The sequence below is a fragment of the Colobus angolensis genome, unplaced genomic scaffold (assembly GCF_000951035.1).
Source record: "Colobus angolensis palliatus isolate OR3802 unplaced genomic scaffold, Cang.pa_1.0 Scaffold88, whole genome shotgun sequence".
In the NCBI taxonomy this organism is placed as follows: domain Eukaryota; kingdom Metazoa; phylum Chordata; class Mammalia; order Primates; family Cercopithecidae; genus Colobus; species Colobus angolensis.
Window position 1 is genome coordinate 4577616 of NW_012122709.1, and position 12959 is coordinate 4590574.

The 12959-nt window shown below is 54.4% G+C and overlaps 1 protein-coding gene across 1 annotated transcript in view; it reads left to right on the forward strand.

The window, feature by feature from the left end:
* The window catches only part of MYH7 (myosin, heavy chain 7, cardiac muscle, beta), a 22984-nt gene extending 13161 nt beyond the window's left edge, over nucleotides 1-9823 (forward strand). Inside the window, exons 25-40 of the mRNA XM_011930830.1 lie at nucleotides 261-406; nucleotides 1537-1627; nucleotides 2356-2745; nucleotides 2990-3116; nucleotides 3300-3418; nucleotides 4186-4382; nucleotides 4906-5089; nucleotides 5274-5439; nucleotides 5600-5724; nucleotides 6280-6588; nucleotides 6778-6981; nucleotides 7104-7229; nucleotides 7340-7615; nucleotides 8481-8576; nucleotides 8690-8824; nucleotides 9692-9823. Coding sequence (XP_011786220.1) covers nucleotides 261-406; nucleotides 1537-1627; nucleotides 2356-2745; nucleotides 2990-3116; nucleotides 3300-3418; nucleotides 4186-4382; nucleotides 4906-5089; nucleotides 5274-5439; nucleotides 5600-5724; nucleotides 6280-6588; nucleotides 6778-6981; nucleotides 7104-7229; nucleotides 7340-7615; nucleotides 8481-8576; nucleotides 8690-8824; nucleotides 9692-9709 — 2709 coding nt within the window. The 3' untranslated portion in view covers nucleotides 9710-9823. The remainder of the gene's footprint in view (nucleotides 1-260; nucleotides 407-1536; nucleotides 1628-2355; nucleotides 2746-2989; nucleotides 3117-3299; nucleotides 3419-4185; nucleotides 4383-4905; nucleotides 5090-5273; nucleotides 5440-5599; nucleotides 5725-6279; nucleotides 6589-6777; nucleotides 6982-7103; nucleotides 7230-7339; nucleotides 7616-8480; nucleotides 8577-8689; nucleotides 8825-9691) is intronic.
* Nucleotides 9824-12959: the final 3136 nt, after the last annotated feature.

Consider the following 12959-nt stretch of genomic DNA (forward strand, 5'->3'; position numbering starts at 1 on the left):
AGAAAGAAAGAAAGAAAGAAAGAAAGAAAACGGCTTTGAGGTTTCATCCCACAATCATTCATTCATTTATTTATCAAATATTGATTGAGCATCCCCTATATCTAGGCAATCTCACAGTCCCCTAATAACATCTGGTCCACTCTGGGGAAGGTTTCCCAAGTCCTGAACTCAAAGATTTACCAAGTCCTGGGGCAACTGAACAACAGAATCACCAAGTCAGGATGCTTTGCCTACTGGGCCTGGCTCCTTCTCTCTACCAGCTGGAGGGATCCCTAGAACAAGAGAAGAAGGTGCGCATGGACCTGGAGCGAGCGAAGCGGAAGTTGGAGGGCGACCTGAAGCTGACCCAGGAGAGCATCATGGACCTGGAGAATGACAAGCAGCAGCTGGATGAGCGACTGAAAAAGTACTGTGTTCCCTCCCTGCTGTCCTTCCTTCTCCCCAGCCCATAACAGTACAAGCAGACACAAGACAACCATCCTCTGAGGCAACAACCTCATGCAGCCTCCACAAGCGGAGTTGCAAACCATGGGAAAAGACCTCTCACACAAGGGCTTTCCTCCCTCAGTCCCACATATCAGGGTTAGTTAGATGGTCCTCCCTGGCAAAAAGTCCATTGTATCCCTTAAGTCCTTTCTTCTTATTAGGCACTCAGTGGGAATGAAAATAACAGCCTTCCCCCTTTACACACATCTCTCTTTGGAGACCAGTTCCTTGACATGGAGGAAGGCTCCACATGAGAGCCTCTTAGGAAAGTCCCTTTGTGGCTTTTCACAGAGAGCCCACAGGGCACCCAGAAATGCCCTTACACTTAAGAAGTCAGAGGATCAGGGCCATTTCTTTGTTTTGCTTAATTTGTGGTTTCAATTCTTAGTGTAAGTTCTTCCAAAATGTATAGACTTTCCAGACTTGGTAAACAGTGAGCTTGCAGAACATATTTTGATAATTGAAGGTCTTATGGTGTTTCAGGCTCAGCACTTTGAAAGGCTTTGAGAATCATCACAATCTACATCCTCTTCAAGTTTGTGTTTGCACAGGAATCTCCATACCTTCCCAGGCACAGAATGTGTTGAATAAATGAATAAATACATGATCCTATTTGATTCTCAAAACATCTTTTAAGGATGGTATCTTTAATTTCACTTTACCAAAGAGGAAAATAACTTTCAGAAAGGTTAGCTGAGTTACCCAAAGCAACAGTGACAAAATTAAAGACCATCAGAGCTAAAAGGGACCTTTCAAACAATCTAGTCCAACCCCCTCATTTTACAGATGAGAAAACAAGGACCAAAGATGGGAATGTCCTGTAGAGCCCAGGCCCCATCACCCTGTCTACAGCACTCCTCCCATTACGTTCTTGTTGGATTTCAATCCTACGACAGGTGTTACACCTCCAGGGATCCTACATCACCCCCAGAAGCTGTTTTTCTAATGAAATCCTACTCTTTAGCTGTTTCATTACCATTTTTAACCACTGGTGGACCTTCCTGAGGCCCCACGAGTCTTCCTTACCTCACCATCCCTCCTTCCCCACAGGAAAGACTTTGAGCTGAATGCTCTCAACGCAAGGATTGAGGATGAACAGGCCCTCGGCAGCCAGCTGCAGAAGAAACTCAAGGAGCTTCAGGTGAGGTCTGGACACCCTTGCGGGATGCTTAGTCCCTGCGCTGGTTCTGTTTCCCCCGCCCCCTCCTCTAGGGTGTCCTGTTCACAGCATTACAGGAACTGATTATGTGTCCATGGAGGCAGACACGCAGCTATCACAGTGTCCCCATAGATACATCCAAAAGGGGCCAGGTGATCCACAGCCACCCCGAAAAGGTCACAGGCCTGGAGGGCAGAATTCCTGGCTTCCTGTCTCAGCTCTGCCTTAGTTGGGTGACCTCGGGGAGCCCACTCCAGATCTCTGGGTCTCCATGACCTCCCCTGTTACATGGAGGTTTTTACGGGCTCCTCAACTCTGATGGCATGACTTTCCTTACTCTAGAGCAGAAGTTGTGTTAGATCTTTAGTTGTCTGGTCAGAAAAATATGACTCTCTCATTTTCAACTTTTCTTATTTTTTTATGACTAAACTACTTAAAATATCCTCAGAAGACAGGTCTCTGTCCATCTTTAAGAGCAGGTTTCAACCACTTTCCTTCCAATAAAGAGCATGTAGACTGTCAGGCCCTCGCCCAAAGGAAGGCTAACACCGCTCTTCAAACCATCTTCCCCAAATCCTTTAATTCCCACCTCTCTGCTGGAAGAGCTAAACTGACTTGCTGTTCCAGAGAAGCCGAGAGCCTTTTAGAACCAGGTGGAATCCAGTGGAGGGGTCCAGGCGGTGGGTCTGAGCCTTTTGTGTCTGACCCAGGCGCGCATCGAGGAGCTGGAGGAGGAGCTGGAGGCGGAGCGCACCGCCAGGGCTAAGGTGGAGAAGCTGCGCTCAGACCTGTCCCGGGAGCTGGAGGAGATCAGCGAGCGGCTGGAAGAAGCCGGCGGGGCCACGTCCGTGCAGATCGAGATGAACAAGAAGCGCGAGGCCGAGTTCCAGAAGATGCGGCGGGACCTGGAGGAGGCCACGCTGCAGCACGAGGCCACAGCCGCCGCTCTGCGCAAGAAGCACGCCGACAGCGTGGCAGAGCTGGGCGAGCAGATCGACAACCTGCAGCGGGTGAAGCAGAAGCTGGAGAAGGAGAAGAGCGAGTTCAAGCTGGAGCTGGACGACGTCACCTCCAACATGGAGCAGATCATCAAGGCCAAGGCAGGCTCTGCTCAGCCTCCCCTCCTCCAACTTCCTCCTCCCACCTCTACTTCTTCTGCCCGTGTTGTCTCTCTTCCTTCATGGTTCATTTTCCCACTTCCCTTCCTCTGCCTGGTTCTCCCATCCCCTCCTTCCTTCCACACCTTCCTCTTCCTTTCTCCTTTAGTTGTACCCCTTACACTCTCTTCATTTGCACCCCTCTCAACCCCCAACATCCATCACGTAACTCTCCTTCCCTTCTCAGGCTAACCTGGAGAAAATGTGCAGGACCTTGGAAGACCAGATGAATGAGCATCGGAGCAAGGCGGAGGAGACCCAGCGTTCTGTCAATGACCTCACCAGCCAGCGGGCCAAGCTGCAAACGGAGAATGGTGAGCCTAGAGCAGGGGCTCCATGGATCCTACCACAGTCTCCCCAACCTCCTGAGCCGCTCCAGCCTCCTGCACACGCCAATACATGCATACAGAGACACAGAGTCTCTCCAGAGGATGGGGCCTGAGGGTTAGGGGAGGAGGTGGATATAGGAGCGCTGATCTAGAATGGTACTTCCCCAGGTGAGCTGTCCCGGCAGCTGGATGAAAAGGAGGCACTGATCTCCCAACTGACCCGAGGCAAGCTCACCTACACCCAGCAGCTGGAGGACCTCAAGAGGCAGCTGGAGGAGGAGGTTAAGGTAAGGGCTAGACTCCAGCCACCTGGCCCAAGCAAGGAGCACACTGACTAGCCTTGCATTGACATCACTTCCCTTCCCAGGAATAAAGCTGGCTGTAGACCAATTGTTCTCCAAGAATTCTAAAAAGAAATCATAGCCCAAACCCTGCCACATGCCATCTACTCCCCAGGCTGAGGCCCTCTGCTTTTGCTGCATCCCTGGGCGGGAAGCAAGGTGTGAGAAGGAGGAGAGGAAATGAACTAGGGAGGCATGAGATGGCTTTGCCTAGGCACAGCAAGGGGATGTAAGGACTGCACAAATGGGTCCTGGGATTTGCAGGGCAACCTGCAAACTGGAGAAAGAAATTAAACTGGAGCCTATTCCTAGCACTTTGGTGGTCTCATGAAAAAGGAGAAAGAACATGAGTTTTAAAAAACACCAGGGTTCAATACTAACCTGCCTCTTACAGCTCAGTGATCTTGGGGAAGTCCCCCAACCTTTCTGAGCCTATTTCCCTCTCCCCAACCAGGTAAAATGGCAGCGATGATGACCATGTCTGGTGTGGGGAGGAGCTCAGGGCCAATGGCCACGAAGCTTTTCTTAAATAGTTCACTGCCGTATTGGCATTATTTGTTATTAGCAAACAGTAAACCATGCTAGGTCCACCAGGGGTTTGGACGTAGATGAGGCCAAGGGACGATGTTGACATTGGGGTGAGGAGAAGGGCAAGGGTGGGGTTGCTTAATGGAGAAAGCTGAGCCCACCTCCTGGTACCCACCCCTCCCCAGGCGAAGAACGCCCTGGCCCACGCACTGCAGTCAGCCCGGCATGACTGTGACCTGCTGCGGGAGCAGTACGAGGAGGAGACGGAGGCCAAGGCTGAGCTGCAGCGCGTCCTGTCCAAGGCCAACTCAGAGGTGGCCCAGTGGAGGACCAAGTATGAGACGGATGCCATTCAGCGGACTGAGGAGCTTGAGGAGGCCAAGTGAGTTCCGAGCAGCCTGACTTCTGGCTGAGGCCCCGTAGCAGGCAGGACTTGGCCCAGCCCCAGCCTCAGCAGATCCCACACAGGAGATGCTTAGCTAGTGTTTGACAACATAGGAGGACTCTGTTCCAGCCCCACCTCCGTCTCCTCTCAGGGAAGCTTTTTGCTCGAATTATGTTTCTGATCCGAATATAAGACGAACAAAAGGTTTGTCTGAGGGCAGAGTGCTTCCGTCTGGGGCAGGGCACTGTGGCAGGGAAAGGCAGTGGGGAGGGCTGAGGAAACCTATACTTCCTCCATGTCCACAGCCCAGAGGCTGGTCCAGGGTCAGAGGGTGCCTGGGTCTCCACACCCTGCTGGGATCCTCTGTCTGCCATTCTTAGCCCCTGGGACCTGTCCTCAGGCTTCTCCAGCTACACTTCTGAGTTTTCAAGGATTGTCTTCTGGAAGGCTCATATTGTTTCTTCTTGTCCCCATCCACACCCTCCATCCTCCCCACCCTCTCCCACCTTCCTCTGGGCAGGAAGAAGCTGGCCCAGCGGCTGCAGGATGCTGAGGAGGCCGTGGAGGCTGTTAATGCCAAGTGCTCCTCACTGGAGAAGACCAAGCACCGGCTACAGAATGAGATTGAGGACCTGATGGTGGACGTGGAGCGCTCCAATGCTGCTGCTGCAGCCCTGGACAAGAAGCAGAGGAACTTCGACAAGGTGGGTCATGGGTGGGGGATGCGGCCAGCATGCAGGGCAAGGGGGTGTGAGGGCTTCAGTGCGAGGCCAGAGCTGTCCCCTTTGAAGGCGGGGGAGGAGGGCTGAGCCCAGGCAGGTCCTGAGACAGACCCTGGACATGGGGCTGAGGCTGGGGGGCTGAAGACTGAGCCATGTCCTCGGGCAGATCCTGGCTGAGTGGAAGCAGAAGTATGAGGAGTCGCAGTCGGAGCTGGAGTCCTCGCAGAAGGAGGCTCGCTCCCTCAGCACAGAGCTCTTCAAGCTCAAGAACGCCTATGAGGAGTCCCTGGAGCATCTGGAGACCTTCAAGCGGGAGAACAAGAACCTTCAGGGTGTGCTGGGGGCCCGAGAGGCTGGGGAGGGGCTGCACTGGCAGTGTCCCCATATGGTGCCACCCAGGGGCTCCAAGAGGGGTCTGGGCAAAGAGGCATGTCCCTGCAACTCCACTGGACCTCAGCAGCCCTCAACCGAGTTACCGTGTTCCCCACACAGAGGAGATCTCCGACTTGACTGAGCAGTTGGGTTCCAGCGGAAAGACTATCCATGAGCTGGAGAAGGTCCGAAAGCAGCTGGAGGCCGAGAAGCTGGAGCTGCAGTCAGCCCTGGAGGAGGCCGAGGTGTGTGTGTGTGCAGGGCATGGGGTGTAGGGAGCTGAGCTTCAGGCTTTTGGTCCCTGTTCTCATCCCCCGCTTTGTCTGCTTTGTTCACTGTCCCATCCCCAGAGCCTAGGACAGAGCCTGGCACATAGTAGGCACTCAATGAAGATTTCTGGAGTAAATGAATGACCAGTCACTGAACTCCCTTATATAAACATTTTACCCATTGCATCTTAGCCGAGTTTCCCATTTCCACACACCTCCCGGTTCCCACCTCTGCCTGCCTATTTTCTTTTATACTCTACACATGATTGCCTCTGTTTCCTTGGCAACACCTTTCTCTTCATTTTCCTCCTTGTCTTCATAGCTAGCTCTCCCCTGTGAGGGCCTGAATCACCTTTCGTTAGGCTTATTTTTATTTTCTCTTAGATTCTCTTTTCCTCCACCTCCTGCTTCTTTGACTGAACCACTTACACCACTCTTGAACTCACTTTGTATCCATGATTAGTGAACAGATCCCCACCCTGCCCTGTGCCCTGACTGTCTGCCTGCATCCCCTCCGTCACCCCTTCCCAGGCCTCCCTGGAGCATGAGGAGGGCAAGATCCTCCGGGCCCAGCTAGAGTTCAACCAGATCAAGGCAGAGATCGAGCGGAAGCTGGCAGAGAAGGACGAGGAGATGGAACAGGCCAAGCGCAACCACCTGCGGGTGGTGGACTCGCTGCAGACCTCCCTGGATGCAGAGACACGCAGCCGCAATGAGGCCCTGAGGGTGAAGAAGAAGATGGAAGGAGACCTCAATGAGATGGAGATCCAGCTCAGCCACGCCAACCGCATGGCCGCTGAGGCCCAGAAGCAAGTCAAGAGTCTCCAGAGCTTGTTGAAGGTACACAAGGGGAGGAGGTCCCCTCACCCGGAGGGGACTGGCCTCCACGTGGCCTGGCGAAGGAGTGGTGTCTCAACACAGACACCAGATTCTTCCTGACCCTGGGTCACTGAGGGACCTCTGACGGGTGCCCTCAGTGAAGGGCACCAAGGCTGGCTACCCACTCATGCCCACTCTCCTGATCCTCAGGACACCCAGATTCAGCTGGACGACGCAGTCCGCGCCAACGACGACCTAAAGGAGAACATCGCCATCGTGGAGCGGCGCAACAACCTGCTTCAGGCCGAGCTGGAGGAGTTGCGTGCCGTGGTAGAGCAGACAGAGCGGTCTCGGAAGCTGGCAGAGCAGGAGCTGATTGAGACCAGCGAGCGGGTGCAGCTGCTGCATTCCCAGGTGAGCGGCTCCCCTGCTCATTCCTGAAGGGAGCACAGGCTGGGACTCAGCAAGCAAAGCTTGAGAGCTACGCATAGATGCTCAATGCTTTTCCTGTTTTGCCCACCCCTCCCCCAACCCAGAACACCAGCCTCATCAACCAGAAGAAGAAGATGGATGCGGACCTGTCCCAACTGCAGACTGAAGTGGAGGAGGCAGTACAGGAGTGCAGGAACGCCGAGGAGAAAGCCAAGAAGGCCATCACAGACGTGAGTGCCCCCCTCCACCCACCCAATCCAGACCACTATCTCTCCGTGGGCTGGGCCGTGAGTGTGTGAGGACTTGACCAGACCATGTGCCACCTCTCCGCTGCGCACAGGCTGCCATGATGGCAGAGGAGCTGAAGAAGGAGCAGGACACCAGCGCTCACCTGGAGCGCATGAAGAAGAACATGGAGCAGACTATTAAGGACCTGCAGCACCGGCTGGACGAAGCCGAGCAGATCGCCCTCAAGGGAGGCAAGAAGCAGCTGCAGAAGCTGGAAGCGCGGGTGCGGGAGCTGGAGAATGAGCTGGAGGCAGAGCAGAAACGCAATGCGGAGTCGGTGAAGGGCATGAGGAAGAGTGAGCGGCGCATCAAGGAGCTCACCTACCAGGTGCGGTGGGCGGTGACTCCAGGCAGAGCCCTGGCACCATGGCCACGGTGACAACCAGCTAAGGAGAATGAAGAGTTTGCTCTTAGCCTCTTCCAGGGCGAGGACGGGAATGCAGCCCCCATTTCACTTTGCCTAGCCCTGCCCCACCCTGAATGTCCCCTAGCTCAGAGGTCAGTCTCTGAGCCTCCTGGCCTGAGCTCCATCTCAACATCCACCCTCAGCCCATCCCCAGGAGACACACACAGAATTCCAGACAAAGCTCACCTAGCACAGCTCACCAGCGTCACCCCCAAAAGACACCAAAAACACACCAATCCCATTCAAACAAGCATCAAAACTTTTCCATTACCCAGGGCAGTGTGGTCTCTAGCTTTCCGAGGTGTTTTCTAGAATCAGACTCTGAATTAGAATTTGTTTCTTTTCCAATCCAGGATGTCACCATCCCTCTAAGCACACTTTGCCCTTAACCTAGGTTAAGTCAGTGTCATCTGCATTGCAGCCCAGGAAATTCCATCACACTCATAGCCCCAAAGTCACTCCCAGCATGTGCTGAGGTCCAGAGCAGGGGAATTTATCCTCCATGGGGTCCCCGGACCCTGAAAAACCTGCTCCCCGGAGCACTGCACACACACAATTTTGTGCATAGTTTCAGGAGTCCCACTAGTTCTTTGGACTTCTTCCTGGTACAGATCATTTAAAATATTTACACATATCAGGTAAGAAATTATAAGGAGAATTCAAGTGTTCAGTGAGGATCAGAAAGTAGAATTGGGTCAGGATATCAGATGAAGCAGGGCAGGGCAGAGGGGATGCTACCTTCTATGACTGTGCCATCTTCACCACCTGCCTCTCCTCTGGCCCCCAGACGGAGGAGGACAGGAAAAACCTGCTGCGGCTGCAGGACCTGGTGGACAAGCTGCAGCTAAAGGTCAAGGCCTACAAGCGCCAGGCCGAGGAGGCGGTGAGTGACCCTGATGGGGACTAGGTCCAGGGGAGGCATAGGAGAGCTCATCCCCCAAGCCAGAAGTCAGAGAACTCAGGCCCCCTCTCACCTCATGCTCCCACCTCCCGCAGGAGGAGCAAGCCAACACCAACCTGTCCAAGTTCCGCAAGGTGCAGCACGAGCTGGATGAGGCGGAGGAGCGGGCGGACATTGCCGAGTCCCAGGTCAACAAGCTGAGGGCCAAGAGCCGCGACATTGGCACCAAGGTGGGTCCCTTCTCTGGGCTTTGCTAGTCACCCCCACAGCAGGCATACCCAGACAGAGCACCCTCAAACCAGGGATGCTTCCTTTTCATTTATTCTACACAATTGAACCACACAACCTCAGAGGCCAAGGTAATTGGTAATTCAGTTCTGTGTGATTTCTAAGATTCTCCCAGCTCTAACTTTTTTTTTTTGAGACCGTGTCTCACTCTGCCACCCAGGCTGGAGGGCAGTGGCACAATCTCAGCTCACTGCAACCTCCGCCTCCCAGGTTCTCCTGCCTCGGCCTCCCAAGTAGCTGGGATTATAGGCATGTGCTACCATGTCTAGCTCATTTTTGTATTTTAGTAGAGATATGGTTTCACCACGTTGGCCAGGCTGTTCTTGAACTCCTGACCTTGTGATCCACCTGCCTCAGCCTTAACCCCCCTAAGTACTGAGATTACAGACGTGAGCTCTAAGTTTCAGTGGCTCTGGGAATTTCAGCCCTAGGGTGGTCTGCCACTCTAGAAGACCCTAATTTATATACAACCAGTATATCCCAATTTTCCCCCAACTGCTAGTTTCCAGTTCCCTCTCACCTAATTTTGTCCTATAATCTTGTAACTCAAACCTAAAATGAACATCCCAGAGAACCCCCTTATTCTCGCCCAGGCAACTTCCCTCTGGCCAACCCCAGAACCTTACCCTGCAGAACTTGCCCCCTGCACATCGATCTCTAGAAACACATCTGCTGCTGCCACAGGGGCTTCCACCTGCCCACACAGCAGGCCTCCACCATCAGACCCCTCTCACGTTTCTTTCCAGTGCCCCATCCCTGCCCAATATCTTCTCTCCAAGGACTGATTGGACTTTGTTTCCTTTCAAAAGGGCTTGAATGAGGAGTAGCTTTGCCACATCTTGATCTGCTCAGCCCTGGGGGTGCCAGCGAAGCCCCATCCTGGAGCCTATGTAATAGCTCCTTGGGAGGAAGCAGAATAAAGCAATTTTCCTTGAAGCCAAGATCCTGACTCCAGACTCTTCTTCACTGCCCTGGGGACCCGGGGATGGGGTCTGGACTAGGGGAGGTGGAAATGCAGGGGAGAGGGGGAAAATTCAAAGGCCTGGCCTAGGAGGGCTTCCTGGAGCAGCACTGAAACCCCCTTTCACTTCCTCCAAACCAGCCAAATGCAGCAGAGGCGACACCTCTCCTCCCAGCCTTCTCTCTCTCCGGTCCAGCTGGGATTTAAAGATTTAGGGAGACCCCTAAAGTTCACTTAGAGCACCCTGAGCCCATCTACTGTGGACCTGCACCCCAGCTTCCATCAACCCTGCCCCCAACCCAGCACCATGGATAATGCCCGGGGCTGGGCAAGGGGCGGCAGTTCGGGGTGTGGGTGCTGGCCAGTGCCCTTTCTGAGCCTGCAGAAGTGTGAACCACTGGGCCAGGTGAGGCAATGGTTGCCTAAATGCCAGTCCCAGGCAAGTGTCTGAGAGTACACAAGGACTCACAGCTGTAGCCCACATCCCCTTACAAATAGAGCCACCACCCTCTCCAGCTACCTCCAGAGGCCAACACACCCCCTCCCCATCACAGCTGGTAGAAACACAGTCTCAGCCCACCTGCGGTCCTCCTCAGCTCCTCCCAGGGCTGAGCCCCCTTGGTCCAGGGTGTTCCCTTCTTCCCACTCATTTCTTCCCATTGTAATTCCCATTACCAAGCCCTTTGTCCTCTGGGCTTGCGGGAAGATGGGGTTCTCTCGGCCCATTTATGGCAAGTCATCTTGAGAGGAGGCAGACAGATGAGGGGCTGGGGAAGGTTATGTGTGAGCAGGACTCCAGGGAGAGGGAGGGAAGGGATGGCTCCCCAGAAGGTCGTGAGGTAGAGGAAGGAGTAAGTCTCCTCCAGCTAAACAAGTTCAGCCCCTTTGGAGTTCCTGCCACAGCTGGGTTGCTTAGGTGGGCCTGGGACTGTGGGCCACAGAGGGCAGGGGCTAGGGAGGCACTGGGGCTGTCAGCCTCACTGGGAACCTGGGAAGCCATGGTTCAGCCTGGGACTGGATCTCCCCTAACCCACCAACACACCCACTCAGAGCCCACTCCTGCTCTGTACCCGGCTCTGAACTCTGAGTTCTGACTGTGGCAGCCAAGGCAAGGGCCCTATGCCGGAGAAGGAGAAACCAGTACTGGACAATAGCAGGTGACAGCAGAGGAGAAAAAGGGGGTAGGGAGGGGACAAGGAAAGACCTGAGGGGGTGGCAGTGGACAAAGAGATTGAGCAACCAGGGGACAAGGTAGCCAGAGGAAACAGAGACAAGGAAAAAAGATACAGGAAATGAGGAGGCTCTAGAAAGATCCACAGGCGCCACCACCTTTCTCCTTGTAGCCGCCTCCATTCTCCCTCCCTAGGCCAACCCAGACAGAGCACCCTCAAACCAGGGATGCTTCGTTTTCATTTATCCCGCTCAATTGAACCACACAGCCCCAGAGGCCAAGGTAATTCAGTTCTCCATGATTTCCAGGATTCTTTTCCAGCTCTAACTATTTTTTTTTTTTTTTTGAGACGGAGACTCACTCTGCCGCCCAGGCTGGAGGGTAGTGGCACGACCTCGGCTTGGGCCGAGATATCTAGGGCCATTCTTCTGGCTAGGAACAGACTTCAATAGCAATGAAGAGATAACTAGAAACAAAGGAGAGGACCCTTGAAAAGGGAGCTATGCAGAGAGACCCAGGGCACCTAAGCAACCAGAGCAAGAGAGACTGCAAGGGATACGGATCCTTTAAGAATGGCCAGGGACTGGACGCAGGCCTCAGGGTTGAGAGAGGACTGAGAGTCAAGCCAGGGAGAAGGAGGGGTGCTGAGGGGGATGGGGAGAGAGGAAAGGAGAGGGAGCCTTGGAGGGAGAAGCTTGAAGAGCTGAGGGCATTGATCCCGAGTGAAAGAAAGAATTCTGGGTCACTTGCAAATGCAAGGAGAGTCAGGAAGATGCAAGGAGATTGGAGAGAGAAGGAGGAAGAGCCTGGAGCAAGATGTGAAGGCCCAAAGCGAGAGAAGAGGCCAACTTGGAGAAGGCAGAGCCTCATGTTAGACCCCGAGCTGGGCGGAGATATGGGTCAGGGAGAATCGGAGGCAGGCCCCACTCTGAGATGGGGAAGCAGGCAGAGGGAATGAAGGTGAGACATAGAGACAGATGCAATGGGGAGCCAGGCAGAAGAGAGGCAACCTGTACCAGGGAGGCCAGCCCTGCCTCCTTGGCACCCTCACCTGTGGCCAAAGCCTCCATCCCTGTCCTCATACGCCAGGACTCCCAGCAGAATGAGGAGCTGTTTCATGGCAGCTAAGGGAGGAGAGAGAGCAGTATGTGAGAGCCAGGGAGAGAAGAAGCCTGGGGAAGGGAGAGGACAGTACAGCAGAGCAGACAGGGGCAGGGCCTGGGGCTGAGCGAACACCTTCCTTTCTCCTCCTTCCATAGGAGTGGGGGACCAACCCCCCCATCTCCACTACCCGCTGCCCTGCCACCACCACCTATACCAAGTGAGGCCTGCTCAGAGCCCAGGGTTCCCTGAGGACAAAGCCTGGTCTTTGTCACCTGGACCCGACCCAGACTGACCTGGTGTTCTCAGCTCCTTATCATGTCCCCAGAGCTATGGGAACCAAGCAGTGACGCACTGGGCCATGGGCTAACCCCCTGGCTCGAATTCTGGGGCCTCGAGTAACCTAGAGCTGGGGACAGGTGGCCTGCATCCCCTGGGGGTAATGATTTGGCATAAGCACCTGCAGGAGAAGGGGATGTGGGGTCAACTCAGGTCCCTCCAAGGACACTGAGAAAAGGTCCGAATGCCCTGGAGAGAGAGGTGTGTTCCTGAGCCCAGGAATGGGGCGGCTGCGTCCTAGGGAGCCTGGGGAGAGGCCACATCTTAATGGAAAGTGCTCCTCCCCAGAGAAGCTGACCCTTGTCTCCCTACCCACCTCCACAGCCTAGAGCTATATTGAGAGGTGACAGTAAACTGGTGGGAGGGGGGCTGGGAGAGTGTTCCTGGGTGTGCGGGTGGGGGGGGAAGCCAGAGCAGGGGAGCCTGGCTTTGTTTCCTGAACACAATGTCCACTCTTAGTCATAACAGGAACAGCCTGCTGAAGCCCTGACACCTACAGCCTCTG